The 15,018-nt window shown below is 59.0% G+C and overlaps 2 protein-coding genes across 3 annotated transcripts; both read left to right on the top strand.

Moving 5' to 3' along the window:
• The first annotated feature begins 492 nt into the window (after positions 1 to 492).
• CHKB (choline kinase beta) lies at positions 493 to 4,006 on the top strand. Of its 2 annotated transcripts, XM_081127048.1 has the most exons (11): positions 498 to 941; positions 1,092 to 1,200; positions 1,409 to 1,522; positions 1,676 to 1,809; positions 2,325 to 2,420; positions 2,570 to 2,628; positions 2,715 to 2,796; positions 2,920 to 3,028; positions 3,168 to 3,271; positions 3,494 to 3,575; positions 3,722 to 4,006. In XM_081127048.1, exons 1-11 carry the CDS (start codon positions 718 to 720, stop codon positions 3,794 to 3,796), a joined length of 1,188 nt encoding a protein of 395 aa, XP_080983174.1. In that variant the 5' UTR covers positions 498 to 717; the 3' UTR covers positions 3,797 to 4,006. The 2 variants fall into 2 exon arrangements, with proteins under 2 accessions (XP_080983175.1, XP_080983174.1); XM_081127049.1 differs by having other exon boundaries at positions 493 to 941; positions 1,409 to 1,809.
• Positions 4,007 to 4,554: 548 nt separating this feature from the next.
• CPT1B (carnitine palmitoyltransferase 1B) lies at positions 4,555 to 12,814 on the top strand. The gene is made up of 19 exons (XM_081127047.1): positions 4,555 to 4,655; positions 5,072 to 5,231; positions 5,619 to 5,758; positions 6,053 to 6,230; positions 6,452 to 6,553; positions 6,739 to 6,876; positions 6,977 to 7,054; positions 7,957 to 8,064; positions 8,137 to 8,221; positions 8,861 to 9,056; positions 9,418 to 9,603; positions 9,678 to 9,783; positions 9,875 to 9,991; positions 10,288 to 10,452; positions 10,533 to 10,667; positions 10,764 to 10,916; positions 11,466 to 11,579; positions 12,053 to 12,145; positions 12,282 to 12,814. Exons 2-19 carry the CDS (start codon positions 5,091 to 5,093, stop codon positions 12,363 to 12,365), a joined length of 2,319 nt encoding a protein of 772 aa, XP_080983173.1. The 5' UTR covers positions 4,555 to 4,655; positions 5,072 to 5,090; the 3' UTR covers positions 12,366 to 12,814.
• The last annotated feature ends 2,204 nt before the right edge of the window (positions 12,815 to 15,018 follow it).

The following is a 15,018-nucleotide window of genomic DNA, read 5'->3' as shown; positions in this document are numbered from 1 at the left end:
CGGGTCGGCCCTGCCAGCGCCACAAGCATTCTCCGCAGGGAGGCTGCGCGGGCCACGGGGCGGGTCTGGGCGCCGCCCGCGCCGCGGGGAGCTGGGGAGGGTGTGCGCAGAAGGGGCCGCGCAGGCGGGCGGGAGCGCGTATCGGCGCAGCCACGTGCCACGCATGCTCGGCGTCCCCAGGTGTGACCCACTCTCGGGACGGGCCACACTCACACGATGAATGTCTTCCTGGCCGATGCCTCAGTGAGGCGCTGTCGCCGCCGCCGCCGCCCGCGCTGCCCCGTCCGCGGCGGGCCCTGGCGAAGCCCGTCCTTCCGGGGACACCTGCCCTTAAGCGCGCCCGCCGCTGCGCTCGGGAGGACTGGCAGCTCGCGCACTCCCGGGACGCACCACCCCGCCCACGTGATTGACAGTGTGACTCGCCGCTCACGACGCTCCTGATTGGCGACGCCGCTTCCTGTCTTTTGAGAGGCCCCGCCCAGAGAGCGAGCGAGCAGGGGCGGGGCACAGCGGAGACGGGCAGGATTTAGCCCTCGGAACGGGCTCCGGACCAGGGTCACGGAGAGAGCCGAGTTTCGCCGCAAAGAGCCGAACAAAGCCGGAGAGACCCGAGTACGACCAGCGGAGCGCGGGCGGGCCGGAAGCAGGGCCGAGCGCGGCCGAGCCCGCTCGGACAGGCCGAGCGCGCCGGGCGTTGGGCCCCGCCGAGCCAGCGCCATGGCGGCCGAGGGCGCTGCTGCGGCCGAAGGCGGGACTGTCGGCCGCCGCCTGGCCAAGGACAGCTTGCGGCAGTCTAAGTGCCCGGACGCGGCCCCGAAGCAGCGGCGCGGCTCGGCGCAGTCGCGGGACACCGAGCGCCGAGCCTACCAGTGGTGCCGGGAGTACCTGGGCGGGGCCTGGCGCCGGGTGCGGCCGGAGGAGCTGAGGGTTGACCCCGTGAGGTGGGAGGTCAGGGGTCAGCCCTTGCGGTGCGGGATGGGGCCGGGGCCGGGGGCAGGGGCAGGCTCGGGCCCCGACGGAGCTCCGCGGCCCCGTGCGAGCGAGGCGGGGAGCGGGCAGCGGGCGGCGGGCTGACCCGGTATGGTCCGCAGCGGGGGCCTCAGCAACCTGCTCTTCCGCTGCGCGCTGCCGGACCACCTGCCCAGCGCAGGCGAGGAGCCCCGGGAGGTGCTGCTGCGGCTGTACGGGGCCATCCTGCAGGTGAGGACGGCGTGAGGGCTCCCGCCGGCGCCCGGCGGGTGGGCGCGTCCGCGGGGTGAGACGCAGAGGCTCGGGCGGAAGGACTTGCGCGCGTCAGCCAAAGCCCGCGCCCGGGGCCTCCGGCAGCAGGACGAGTCCCAGGTGTGCGTCCGCGCTCCTTTGCCCCTGGACGCTCGACTCCTGCCCCTTGCTGCCCATCTCCCTTCAGGGCGTGGACTCCTTGGTCCTCGAAAGTGTGATGTTCGCCATCCTTGCGGAGCGGTCCCTGGGGCCCCAGCTCTACGGAGTCTTTCCGGAGGGCCGTCTGGAACAGTACATCCCAGTACGCTCGCGGCACCTCCTTCCCCAGCCCGTCCCCTGCCCAGCGTCGGCCCTCCACGTCCCTGACCCCGAGACCCCACCTCCCCCCACGGCCCCAGCCCCGCCCCCTCCTGCCCCAGCCCCATCACCACCCCTGAGAGGTTCCTGGGTGCAGAGCCGGCCACTGAAAACTCGAGACCTTCGAGAGCCCGTGTTGTCAGCAGCCATCGCCACGAAAATGGCCCAGTTCCATGGCATGGAGATGCCCTTCACTAAGGAGCCCCACTGGCTGTTTGGGACCATGGAGCGGTGAGTCAGGGGCCTCCAAAGGGCTCCTGCACACCTGGGCTGAACCCTCATGCTGGCAGCTACTACCCTGGGCTGTGATAATGTGTCCTGACCCTGTCCAGACGGCCAGTTGAGTGGATCAGGTGCCCCAGGGCCTAGCATGGTCTCTCACAGAGCAGGCTTCCAAACCTTTGCCAGATAAGCCATACAGTGACAGGAAAATGGCTAGGACAGCCAGGCCCAGGGTAGAGAAGAGGGGGTGAAGCCCTGCCGGTGTGGCTCAGTGGTTGAGTGTGGACCCAGGAACCAAGAGGTCACAGTTTGATTGCCAGTCAGGGCACAGGCCTGGGTTTCAGGCTCAATCTCCAGTAGGTGGCATGCAGGAGGCAGCCTTCGGATGTTTCTGTCTCATCAATGTTTCTATCTCTATCCCTCTCTCTTCCTCTCTCTCTAAAAACCAATAAAAACATATGTTTCTAAAAGGAAGGGGTGCAGAGGGAAAGCAGAGGGAGTGTGTCGTATTCTTTGGGCTTCAGGTACTTAAAGCAGATCCTGGACCTGCCCCCCACGGGCCTCCCCCAGACGAACCTGCTGAAGATGTACAGCCTGAAGGATGAGATAGGCAGCCTCAGGTGAGGGCAGGATGGGTGCAAAGAGGGAGAAGGTACAGGAGGTGCTGCCAGGAACCTGCCGTATCCTCTCCGGGGTTTGCTGAGTGCCCACCAGGGCAGCTCTGACCTTTAGTCACTCCTGCTCAGACACATGCCCCTGTCCCCTGCAGGAAGCTGCTAGACTCTACACCATCACCGGTAGTCTTCTGCCACAACGATATCCAGGAAGGTAGGAGAAGTCATCAGAGCCTTTCAACCTAAGGTGAAGGGGCCAGAGGGCCCTGGAGTGACCAGAACCCCACTGCATTCCCCCAGGAAACATCTTGTTGCTCTCAGAGCCAGAAAATGCCGACAGCCTCATGTTGGTTGACTTTGAGTACAGCAGTTACAACTACAGGTGAGACCCATGGCCCCCCATGGGTCTGTTCCCACAGTGCTCTGGAAAAAACAGATCAGCCTTCCTCTCCGCCTCCCAGCAGCCCAGGGGGCTTGAGGACTGAGTATCACCTTATTTCCCCAGGGGCTTTGACATTGGGAACCATTTTTGTGAGTGGGTTTATGATTACACTCATGAGGAGTGGCCTTACTACAAAGCACAGCCTGCAGACTACCCCACCCGGGGACAGCAGGTATGTGGGCTGGAGGCTGGGGAGTAAAACCTGGCCTGTGAGGGAAGAGGAAGGTGAAGCCTGGATGCAGTGGTGAGAAAGGGTGTTAATGGAAGTGCTCCAGCCTCCCTATTTCCTGACTCTGGTCTGTTGATCTCAGCTCCATTTTATTCGCCACTACCTGGCAGAGGTAAAGAAAGGTGAGACCGTCTCCCCAGAGGAGCAGAGGAAACTGGAAGAAGATTTGCTGGTAGAGGTTAATCGGTGAGGAGGGGTGGCTGGGGCAGGGTTAGGGCAGGGGGCCCAGGAAAGGGAGCCTAGGAAGAGGCAGGCAGTTGCCAGTGCCAAGTGGGAGTGGGGGAGCGAGGCTGATGGGAGGAGTTGGGACGGGGTAGAGGTTAGGGCAGTGGGGGAGAAGTTACAGCTCTGGGAGCCAAGCGATGCCAAATGTGCTCTGAATCCCCCTGCTTTCCTCACCTCCCTCAGGTATGCCCTGGCGTCCCATTTCTTTTGGGGTCTCTGGTCCATCCTCCAGGCATCCATGTCTACCATAGAATTTGGTTACTTGGTGAGTAACCCAGGTGGCAAGTTAGGTGGGGGAGGAGGAGCAGCGGGAGCCTCTGGTCCTCCAGGAAGTCTGGGCAGCCATGGGAAGCTGGGAGGGGTACCCCTCCCAGGCCTGCTCACCAGTATGTGGGGTGGTCTCCTCCCCAGGAGTACGCCCAGTCTCGGTTCCAGTTGTACTTCCAGCAGAAGGGGCAGCTGACCAGCCTCCACCCCCCATCCTGACTCTCCACCCCCCCAGCTCCTTGGATGTTCTCAGAGCCTCCAGGGCAGGACCTTGGCAGGAGGAGCAAAAAGCAGGAGGCCCTGGGGACTGACTGAGCCCCCAGTGAGACGGGTAGAGGAGGCTGACCTCTCCCCCAGTTTGAGCAGGTCCCCAGGGGCAGGAACCCCTGGGCTGTGTACCTTGAAACAATAAACAAGTTTCTTCCTTCACACCCTGACCTAGCCCTGCTCAGTCCAGCAGAAAGTACCAAGAATGCACGCAGATTGACAAAGTGACCACTGCCCTGAACCTCAGTGTCCCTCCTGAAAAGCATGGCTGTTCAGTGCTCTGAGCTTGAAAATGGTTACGGGTCCACCTTGCTAATTGGGGGCCCCTCCCTTGGAGGGGGTTCTCCCCGGGTCGAGCTTAGAAGTGAGAAATACTCGGAGGGACTGGGGAGTAAAGCGGGTGCAAAGGGCGCCCTGGGTGGGGCTGCCCAACCCTGCCCAACACTGGAGATCCGGGGACCGGCGGCACAGCTGACACAGATGACCTTTCCCCTACATTCGACTATTTTTAGCTCTAATACCACCGTCCTCACGCGAGACCCTTTGCCCCACCCCCCACCCCCAATCCCCACACCAGGTTCCCAGACCTTTGAGCAGTCTTCACCTCGCAGAAACCCGCCCTCCCACTCCTGATTTTCGCCATGGAGGGGAGGAGATTCTGGTTGCCGCCCCGCGTCTGTTTTCTCAACCCAAATTTGGGAGAGGGTGTCAGGTTCCCGGTGAGGGCGGGGCGGGGGTGGCTGGCCTGAAGGACGTGGGGACACGGGCCAGAGTGACTGGCCCCACAAGCAAACAGGAGTGAACCTGAGCTGTGAGTGGAGTGGGGGGCAACGCAGGGCTGCCCACCAGACTCAGCGCAGTGCGGGGGCGAGGACTCGCGGGGCCCCATGGGGTCGAAACGGGGCACCCAGACCCCGCCGTGCTCCCGACGACAACGCTTCCCGGGGCACTTCGTCTCCACCCCGAGGCCGCCCTTCACTGCCCTCTGCGATCCTGAAGTTTTCAAGGCCTTGACCCCCGTCCTGCACCATTGCAGCGGAGCCTGCCCTGAATGCGGGCACGCGGGTTTGCCGGCCGTTGGCCCGGCTGGGGTGTTGGGCAGGGGGTGGGCCTGGGACCCTGGCTGGGTGGCCGCTAGTACGGTGGGGGATGGGACATTCTGAGGGCGGGGCAGGTTGGGGCGGGGCAGCCCTGAGCCCTCCAGAGCCCCTTCCTGCCCCCTCCCAGGTGCCAACCAACCCCCAGGATGGCAGAAGCGCACCAGGCTGTGGCCTTCCAGTTCTCTGTGACCCCAGATGGGGTCGACTTCAGACTCAGTCGGGAGGCCCTGAAACACATCTACCTGTCTGGGATCAACTCCTGGAAGAAACGCCTGATTCGCATCAAGGTGGGCATAGGTGTTTCTCCTGGTCTCTTCTTGCCAGCAGGTGCAGAATAGCTTTGTAGCGGCAGAGTCCAAGTGTCAGCTGCTGCTCTGTTGTCAAGGTCCTCCATCCCAGCCTTGGCTGGCAATTCTGCTGGGGAACAGGCTCTAGCAGTGCAGAAACCCGAGGTGTGCTCAGGGTGTGGAGAGAAGGCCGGTGTGCAAGAAGTGGCAGTGGGCCCTAAGTAATGGGGTGCTGCAGGTGTTGGGTGTGGAGGAGGGGAAGACCAGGCATGAAGGGGGGCGGTAAGAACACAGCAGGTGGCCAAAGGAGAAAACCTTCCAGGTGAAGACCAGGACCTCACAGGTGCTTGCTTGCTGTTGGTAATCATGCTTGTTTCTGCCCCACAGAATGGCATCCTTAGGGGTGTGTATCCTGGCAGCCCTACCAGCTGGCTGGTTGTCGTCATGGCAACAGTAGGCTCTTCCTACTGCAATGTGGACATCTCCAATGGGCTGGTCTATTATATCCAGAGGCACCTCCCTGAGGGGTGAGGATGGGGCCCCAAGAGAGGTCGAGTGGGCTCCAAAGCCAGGGTTCCTGAGCTGGGCAGACACAGGACTAGCCATTAGGGGTCATAGGCGCAGCCCCCCCCCAGGCCTCCATCATCTATCTCAGTCCCACGTCCAGAAGTGCATGTGTTGCACTTAGTTGTGAGTGTGCCCTGCCCAGGGAGGTTCCTTTCCTTTGGTGCGTCCCCCAAGGTGGTTCACAGCCAGGGTCAGAATTTCCCTGAGGCTGGCCTCTGGTGAACCCCCTGAAGCCCTCTCCCCTTCTTTGACAGATATGGCCCCTACGAAACCCCACAGACACGGGCACTTGTTAGCATGGCCATCTTCTCCACGGGAGTCTGGATAGTGGGCATCTTCTTCTTCCGTCAAACCCTGAAGCTGCTGCTTTCCTACCACGGTTGGATGTTTGAGATGCACGGCCGGACCAGCCGCCTCACCAAAGTCTGGGCTGTGAGCAGAAGCTGGTAGAGGGCTTCAGGCATCTGGTCTGAGACCCTGGGGGCCTCCTGTGGGGTCCTGAGCTGGAGGGGACAGGCAGAGGGCACTGGTGCCTGGCACATGGCTTTGTCCTGGTTCTGAGAGCTTGGGGCCCAGCTCCTCAGGTGCTCGCTAGTTTGTTCCCATTCTGTTCCCTGGTAACCAGCCCAACACTCTCTGCTCTGCACCTCCAGGCCTGTGTCCGCCTTCTGTCCAGCGGGCGGCCCATGCTCTACAGCTTCCAGACATCCCTGCCCAAGCTTCCCGTGCCCAGTGTGCCGGCCACAATTCAGCGGGTAAGGGCCTGTGTCAGGCATCCTGGTGGGCAGGGTAGGCTAGACTTGGGACTTGTCCAAACCAGGAAGGACTGTCCCCTTCAAAGAGCAGATTTGAGAGCAGTGGGGCTGGGGTCAGAACAGGGTCTGGACAGAGGCAGCCATTGTTGTCTGGCCCCCACACTGACGGTAACCTGGCTGGACAGTACCTGGAGTCTGTGCGGCCCTTGTTGGATGACAAGAAGTTTCACCGCATGGAGGCGCTGGCCAAGGAATTCCAGGACGAGACTGCCCCCAGGCTGCAGAAGTACCTGGTACTCAAGTCGTGGTGGGCAACTAACTATGTGAGTCCCCTTCCTGGGCTTACCCTCACCCCCTTCATGTCACGGCTGCCCACACCCTGCCCTAACCCTAACCCTAACCCTAACCCTAACCCACCTGCAGGTGAGTGACTGGTGGGAAGAATACATCTACCTTCGGGGCAGGACCCCCATCATGGTGAACAGCAACTATTATGCCATGGTAAGAGGTAGCCAAGTGGTCCTGTGTGCTCAGCTCTGTCCTCAGCTCCTAGTCTCAGGGCAAAGGACCTGGAAGACAGCCTAGAGCTCTGGTGGTACTTCCCACAGACAAGTGAGGATTCTGGAGTGAGGCCTGAAAGAAAGGGAAGATGGGGGAGGTCCTGGTAGAATAGTCAAGAAGCAGTTTAGGGGTGATGGGGATACTGAGGGTCCCCATTGGGAGAATCCAGTAGCCCCACAGCCTGACACTCGTTCTCAGGGTCCCTGGGGCTCACTCACATCAATGCCCAGCCCAGGCCCCATCCCTTCCTTCCTTGGTTTCTTCAGTGGCCTCCTGGTCAAGGGCTCTCAGCCATCCTGATGCCATTACCAGGGAGTTTCCTTAGACAGGCTTGCTTTTGTGTCACTCTGTGGATCCAGAGCTGCTTCTCAGCACTCGGAAGGCCACTGTTGGCCCCTGCATTGTGTGGCTGGCCCTCCTCCTGCCCCAGCACTAGCCTGTGCACAGCCACAAACCATGCAGCGCACCTCAGTGCTCTCCCACTGCCCAGAGCTCATTCTGAGTTGCATGCTGTATTCCCTTCCTCCCCACACCCGTCTGCTCAGAAACTTACACACAGCTCATCTGTACCTGAGGTTTTAAGCTGTTTTCTTAGTGGAGGGAACCCCTTTCTCAAAGCGAAATAAGACACCAGCAAATAGGTGATGGAATAGCAGCTCAGGTCAGAACTGGGACAGGGAGTGATGTGGTCAGTTTGGCGTTTCATCTTTGGCAGTTCACCTGACAGTGAGTGGGGGACAGACTGGGGAAAAGGGACAAGACCCCTCAGGCCCTGGGCAAGGAGACCAGCTGACACCCCACACCTGTCACAGCTGCCCTGAAGCCTCTGCTGTCTCTCGTAGGACTTTGTGTTCGTCAAGAACACGGATGTGCAGGCCGCCCGCTTGGGAAACATTGTTCACGCCATGATCACATACCGCCGTAAACTGGACCGCGAGGACATTAAGCCCGTGAGTTGTGTTGGGGTTGAGGGCTGAAGGGAGAGGAGGCCCCACCTTAGCCATGCTGGGCCTCCCTCCCAGGTGATGGCACTGGGCATCGTGCCCATGTGCTCCTACCAGATGGAGAGGATGTTCAACACCACTCGGATCCCGGGCAAGGAGACAGGTATAGCCACAGCGTCAGTGGTGAGGCTGTTGACACAGAGCCCCCTCCCTCTCAGCTGTGGGCCCGCCCTGGCTAGGTGCCCACTACCTGTTCCGTAACTCAGTTTCCTCACTGTCTCAGGAATGTGTAACTGTCAGAGATAGCCCATTTCTAACCAGTGCTAGACACTTGCTGTTTACAGGCATGACACCAGTGCTGGGACCCTGATTCCCAGCTACAGGGCTCCCATGTAGGGGAGGTACCCCCTGAGAAAGGATCACTTGGAGGAGTGCTGCTGCCCTTGACAGAGGAGGGCGGGCTCCCCGGGGGTCTGGCAGGGACAGGCACAGCATCCCGTGTTTCTGACACTGGGAGTTTGTCTCATTTCCTCGAGCTTTCGTTTCCTCTTCTATGAAATGCCTCCGAGGACTGTTGTTGGCATAAACAAGAGGTATGGAAGCAGCCGGCACAGGCCCTGGCTTCATATGGGTGATTCCGCCCCTGGGAAGGAGGCCCAGGCGGAGGCCAGCTAAACATGGGCCGCATGGGCCACTGAGGGAGCACATGGTTGGTGGGCCCAGTCCAGGGCGGCAGTGGGAAAGGAGGTGTTCCCTGTCCTCCACCATCCTGCCTCTGCCCACACACTAACCTCTGTCACAGACGTGCTGCAGCACCTCAAGGAAAGCAGGCACGTGGCAGTCTACCACAAGGGCCGCTTCTTCAAGGTGTGGCTCTACGAGGGTTCCCAGCTGCTCAAACCCCGGGACCTGGAGCTACAGTTCCAGAGGATCCTGGATGACCCCTCCCCACCGCAGCCTGGGGAGGAGAAGCTGGCGGCCCTCACTGCAGGCGGAAGGTACCCCTGCAGGCAGACGCTGTCCTGGATGAGGGTTTGGGTCCCCTGAGGGGAGGGGTTTAGCCCTGCATGGCACCCCAGGACTTGGAACCAGAGGCATGATCAAGGAAGAGGCGTGCCACGCCCAGCATCCTCTTTCTAAACTGGGACCCGAGGTAGCGAGGGGACTGGTGGCGATGGCAGTGGAGTGGTTGCCATAACCTCTGTGTAGTGGCTAGGGGGTTGCATAGAGGGCAGGGACATCTTCCAGGACAGCTTGCCAGCCACCCCCCATGCCCAGCTTCAGGCCCTGCCAGGTCCAGGGCAGTGCCCTCATCCACAACCTGGGTAGCCCTGCCCTCACCCTGCCCTCCCACCCCAGAGTGGAGTGGGCACAGGCTCGCCAGACCTTCTTCAGCTCCGGCAAGAACAGGGCCGCTCTCAACGCCATCGAGCGCGCCGCCTTCTTTGTGGCCATGGATGAGGAGTCTCACTGCTACGACCCTGAAGACGAGGCCAGCCTCAGCCTCTATGGCAAGGCCCTGCTGCACGGCAACTGCTACAATAGGTACAGCTCCGCCCTGCGGCAGGGTGTGCACTCCTCCACCTGCCTTCCCTCATCACTGTGTTTCCCACACGCAGGTGGTTTGACAAATCCTTCACTCTCGTCGCCTTCAAGAATGGCCAGCTGGGCCTCAACACAGAACACTCGTGGGCAGATGCCCCTATCATAGGGCACCTCTGGGAGGTAACAGGCCCAGAGAGTGGTGCTACAGAGGGGCTGTGGAGGTCAGGGTGGGGGACCAGGATGGCCTCTCAGCCTGGTCATCTCCCTGCAGTTTGCTCTGGGCACTGACATCTTCCACCTGGGCTACGAGGACACTGGGCACTGCCTGGGCAAACCGAACCTCATGCTGACACCTCCTCAGCGGCTGCAGTGGGACATTCCTGAGCGGGTGCGCAGGCCAAGAGGGCAGGGACAGGCATGCGAGAGTGACAAGTATCTGGATGCCCTGCTGCCTCCTCCCCTCTGGCCCAGCCCTGCTCATGGGAGGGGGGACAGGAGCAGGAGCTTCTCAGGTATAGATTGGCCATAGGGTGAACAGATATCCTGGGCCAGGTGGTGGTTAGAGAAGCTGTGAAGTGTGAGCCTCGTGTCTGGGGCACATGTCAGTGCCTTCCTCTCCCTGAAGGTGTCGAGGGCCCTGAGACCATCCAGCACAGCCCTCTGACCCTTCCCATGTCTCTATAGTGCCAGGCGGCCATCGAGAGCTCCTACCAGGTAGCCAGGGCGCTGGCAGACGACGTGGAGCTGTACTGCTTCCAGTTCTTCCCCTTCGGCAAAGGCCTCATCAAGAAGTGCCGGACCAGCCCTGACGCCTTTGTACAGATCGCCCTGCAGCTGGCTTACTTCCGGGTAGGAGCCCCACTGGGCTGCTGAATATGCAGGGCAGCCCTGGAGTCCACCTGCCAGGTTCACCCCTCTGTGTTCCCCAGGACAGGGGCAAGTTCTGCCTGACCTATGAGGCCTCGATGACTAGACTGTTCCGGGAGGGACGGACCGAGACTGTACGTTCCTGCACCAGCGAGTCCACAGCCTTCGTCAAGGCCATGATGCAGGGGTCCCACACGGTAAGCCCCCCACAGCCACACAGAGAGGTGACCCCTCCACCTCCTGCCACCATGAGGGTCAGGGCTACTACTCACGGCTTCATTCCCACCCCCCAGAAAGCAGACCTCCAGAACCTCTTCCGGAAAGCCTCCGAGAAGCATCAGAATATGTACCGCCTGGCCATGACGGGGGCTGGCATCGACAGACACCTCTTCTGCCTCTATGTGGTCTCCAAGTACCTGGGGGTCAGCTCCCCTTTCCTGGCGGAGGTCAGTGTTGCCAATGGGTGTGTCTTCTGTCCCTTCGGCCTCCTCTGAAGTTGTCCAGCAGGGCTGGGACAGGCTTCCTGCTCCGCACTCCACCCAGGCCTGTTGTCCCAGTTCTGAGCATGGAGTTGGTGTCCTTTTGAGGGGGATGGAGAGACAAACGTGAGACATGTCAGGTGTTGACAGTGCTCCTGGGAAAAGTGAAGAAAGGTGAGGGGAGTCAGGCGGGCAGCAGGTTCCCCTGGAGGGACCGCCAGTGCCCAGGTAGCAGGGGGGTGGGGGGTGGGGTGGAGCCAATGGACAAACAGGGTGGAGGAAAGGCCAGAGGGATGTGCAGGTCAATTGGGGCCTCTAGACATGATGGAGGGTTTTGTGCAAATGCTGTGATGGTGAAAATGGACAGGGGACGAGGGCAGTAGTCAGGGCAGCACTGCGTTTCTTATGCATCTGCTGCCAGGACAATGCCTGGCTCCTGCAGGTGCTCAGGCACTACCTGTCAGCAGGTGTTTGCTGGGCACATGGCATCTGACCCCTGCGGCTTCCCTGTTGCAGGTGCTGTCAGAACCCTGGCGCCTCTCCACTAGCCAGACCGCTCAATTCCAGATCCGCATGTTTGACCCAAACAAGTATCCCAATCACCTGGGCCCTGGTGGTGGCTTTGGCCCTGTAAGCGCCCTTGAAGGGATGAGTGGGTAGGACAGGCCTGGGGGTTTCAGGAGCGTCCAGGGCCTCAAGCTCAGATCAGAGGCCCTGCTCCTGCATGGAAACAGGTGCCTGGGACCCCACCTGTGCCAGCACCTCCTGCTAGAGCATGACCAGGCCCAGGGCTGGCTTCCCCTCTGCAGTGTGCAGCTCTCCCACTAAGACACTCACCTGGGTTAGTTTGTCAGGGTTCTAGAGACACCCCTGTGAGGCAGTGATCTGGAGCCTCCTGAAGGAAGCCTGAGGTCCTGGAGGGGGGGAGGAAGCTCTTTGGTTTTCACACAGTTTCCTGGATATTGTTCTGACCCCAGGAAAAATGCAGTGTCTGGGGTGCGGCCCTTTCCTGGGATTTTTGTGGGGATTCCAGGGCAGCATCAGCTCGGCCTCAGCTCTTTGAGGTCTGTTTTACCTCTTCCTCACCCCTTGTGCGCCCTCAGGTGGCGGATGATGGTTATGGGGTTTCCTACATGATCGCTGGCGAGAAGACCATTTTCTTCCATGTCTCCAGCAAGTTCTCAAGCTCAGAGACGGTGAGTCTCCTGCTCCTGCTCAGACCTAAGGAGGGGGTACCACCCTGGGCCCTGTCTGGCCAGGGAAGAGTCCTTGTTTGTGGGGACAGAGGGCAGGGCTTGCCTGGAGCTTGGTCTGAGCTCTGGGCTCCCACAGAATGCCCAGCGCTTTGGGAACCACATCCGCCAAGCTATGCTGGACATCGCTGACCTTTTCCAAGTGTCCAAGGCTGACAGCTGAGGGCCGAAGAAATGCCAGCTGCCCTTCTGTCTCCACGTGTGGAGGAATGGGCCTGCAGTCAGCTCATAGGCACAAGGGGTGGCTGTGCCTGGGGCCCAGGCTCCAGGGACAGCTCTGGCAGCAGGTGCTCCCTGGGCAGGTGCTGCTTCCTGGGGGCCCACCTGGTAAAGGTGGGGTTGGAGCATGGGGTGGGTCTTTAGATTTTTTTCTTGCTGGATACTAATAAAAATAAGGCTGTGTAATTCTCTCTTAGCCCTTAGGTTCCTCTGTTTTTTTGGGAACTGGGAGGCCCTCCCCCTGCCCCAGCTCAGGCCAGAGAGGTGGCACGGGAGGGGCTGGGGCTGGGAGACTGAGAGGCTGTGACCTGCTTTGAAATGTATGTCTCTGCTGGGGTCACTGTCCACACCCACTATGTGCACTTGGAATAAATTCTTGCTTCAGAACCTTCACCTGTTCCCTGGGGTCACTTCTGTTCGTCTGCTTGGGAGTGGGGCCACCTGTTTCCTCTGGGCACGGGCGTGCCCTTCACACCCCTCTGCACTGGAGCACAGACCTGTGGGGCCTCAGGCTCCCCTCGGTGCTGCAGCCAGGCCTCAGGTCTGGTCTTGGATGGTCATGTCCAGGAAGGACACACAGGGTAGTTTGCAGCAACATAGGCGTTTTCCCTCAGGTCCGTTTCTCTATTAAAATAACATTAAAAGTAAGCAAAAAGTAATTTTTATGGAAAGTGCAAGTAACCTTCGCAGGGGGGCTCAGGTGGTTAGAATGTTGTCCTGATACGCCAAGGTTGCGGGTTCAATCCCTGGTCAGGGCATATACAAGAATCAACCAATGAATGCATAAATAAGTGGAACCACAAATCGATGTTTCTCTCTCTCTCAAAAAAAATCAATAAATTAAATTTACAAAAAGAAAGTGCACGTAGGTACTCCCTTACTGTTGCTGCATGCTTGAGCGAACCCAGATGTCAGCACTCTGTAGGTGCTAAAAACCCAGAGTGAATTAGGTACAGTCCTGGGCCTTCCCTGATGAACAAATGTCTGTGGAACACCCACTATCTACTTGGCTCTGCACTGGGGATTCGGTGGACAGGGCACCACCTACCCACGTGGAACTCACTGCTAGGTGAGGCAGGCGTGGGTCAGGGGATAGAGTAGCTGGCAGAGAAACTAGGCGGCTTTTGAAATAATCCATTTAGCAGGTGCTTCCTGAGTACCACAGTGTGTTTGGCACTGGGCTACAGCAGTGAGCAAAATGCAGAAAGTACGCCTCCCTGTGGGGTATAGAGTCTAGTGAGGAGACAGGCAGCCACCAAGAAGAGTAAGTTACATAGCAAGTCAGAGAGTAGTAAGTGCTGAGGAGGAAAGTCGGGGACGGGAGCAATGGGTGGGAGGGGGGTGATTTCAGACAGGATGGCGAAGGCAGGGGGATCCGAGGGCAGAGATTCCTGGCTGAGGGGACAGCAGGAGACAGAGCTCCCAGGTGGGTGGTGCCTGCTGCAGTGGGGGAAAGTGCTGATGCCCGTGGCTGTGTGGAGTCAGGGAGGCATAGAGCAGGTGGAGTGGGGTGGCAAGGGGCTCGTAGACTGGACTCTGGCTTCTCTGAATGATGAAGGAAACTGCTGGGGTTTGAGCAGAGGTGACATAAGCTGTCCCAAATTTTAATGGGATCGCTTTGGCCAGCTGGGATGATATTAGAACAAAGTAGGGTGCAGTAAGGGTAAGAAGCAAGGAGCCTGTCAGAGGGTACTGCTCATGGTGGTGGCAGAGTTGGGAGAAATGACAGAACTTGAACGAAGGAATTAAGAATCAGGAAGCTAAGAACGTCAAAGGTAGGACTGACAAACCTGATAGGGAAGCCTGGAATATAACTCACGTTTTCTATTTTGGGTAATTGGGTGATTAAGTGAGACTTTAAAGTGTTGAGTTTGACATGTCTATAAGAAATATTCATAGATTCTTGAAAATATAAATTAAAAGCTAAGGAGATCTAGTCTCCCAATAACAGCTTTGAAGTAGTTAAAACCCTGAGAGCACATGGAAGGACCCCAGGGCAGAGGCTCCTAACCTCCTTTGAGGCTCCCTGAGAGTCTTATAAAAGTACATCTATACTCACAAAATGTTACATTCCATATCAGAGCTTTCTTGGGCTTCTGAGAGTATCTTCACAGACTTATGCCCTCAGGATGTAACCTACCCTGGGGACGTGTCAGTTTGGATGGGCTTCTGGGCATATCAGCTTGCCCAGCCCTGGGAGAGCAGTGAGCAGAGTTATCATCTGGCTTTTAATTAATGTTGAAATTCAGCCAAAATTATCTGATCTGTTCTTGGTTAAAATAAGAGAAACTGCCGGGTCTGCAGAGCTCAGCAGTTGAGCATTGTCCTATGATCCAGGAGATCCTCGTTGGATTTCCGGTCAGGGCACATGCCTGGGTTTTGGGCTCCACCCCCAGCGGGGGCGTGCAGGAGGCAGCTGATCAATGACTGCCATCATTGATGTTTCTATCTATCCCTCTCCCTTTCTCTCTGAAATCAAATATACTTAATAAATATATTTTTAAAATAATAGAAACCATCATGCACAACCAGGGTATAAACCCCTTGTGACAACCCAGCAGACCCAAACAAGCTCCTTGTGCCCCACGGGTTTGTAG

Source organism: Miniopterus schreibersii, assembly GCF_964146895.1.
Source record: "Miniopterus schreibersii genome assembly, chromosome: 2".
NCBI classification, from domain to species: domain Eukaryota; kingdom Metazoa; phylum Chordata; class Mammalia; order Chiroptera; family Miniopteridae; genus Miniopterus; species Miniopterus schreibersii.
The sequence above is the reverse complement of the archived record's forward strand: the minus strand, read 5'-3'. Positions and strand labels throughout refer to the sequence as shown.

Bases quoted from the DNA above. Each gene is read 5' to 3' on its own strand.
- CPT1B (XM_081127047.1), top strand. From the start codon at position 5,091: ATGGCAGAAGCGCACCAGGCTGTGGCCTTCCAGTTCTCTGTGACCCCA. The intron at 6,231-6,451 runs GTGAGCAGAAGC...CTGCACCTCCAG, and splicing joins GCCTCACCAAAGTCTGGGCT to GCCTGTGTCCGCCTTCTGTC. The intron at 9,992-10,287 runs GTGCGCAGGCCA...ATGTCTCTATAG, and splicing joins AGTGGGACATTCCTGAGCGG to TGCCAGGCGGCCATCGAGAG.
- CHKB (XM_081127049.1), top strand. From the start codon at position 718: ATGGCGGCCGAGGGCGCTGCTGCGGCCGAAGGCGGGACTGTCGGCCGC. The intron at 1,810-2,324 runs GTGAGTCAGGGG...TTTGGGCTTCAG, and splicing joins CTGTTTGGGACCATGGAGCG to GTACTTAAAGCAGATCCTGG. The intron at 2,629-2,714 runs GTAGGAGAAGTC...GCATTCCCCCAG, and splicing joins CCACAACGATATCCAGGAAG to GAAACATCTTGTTGCTCTCA.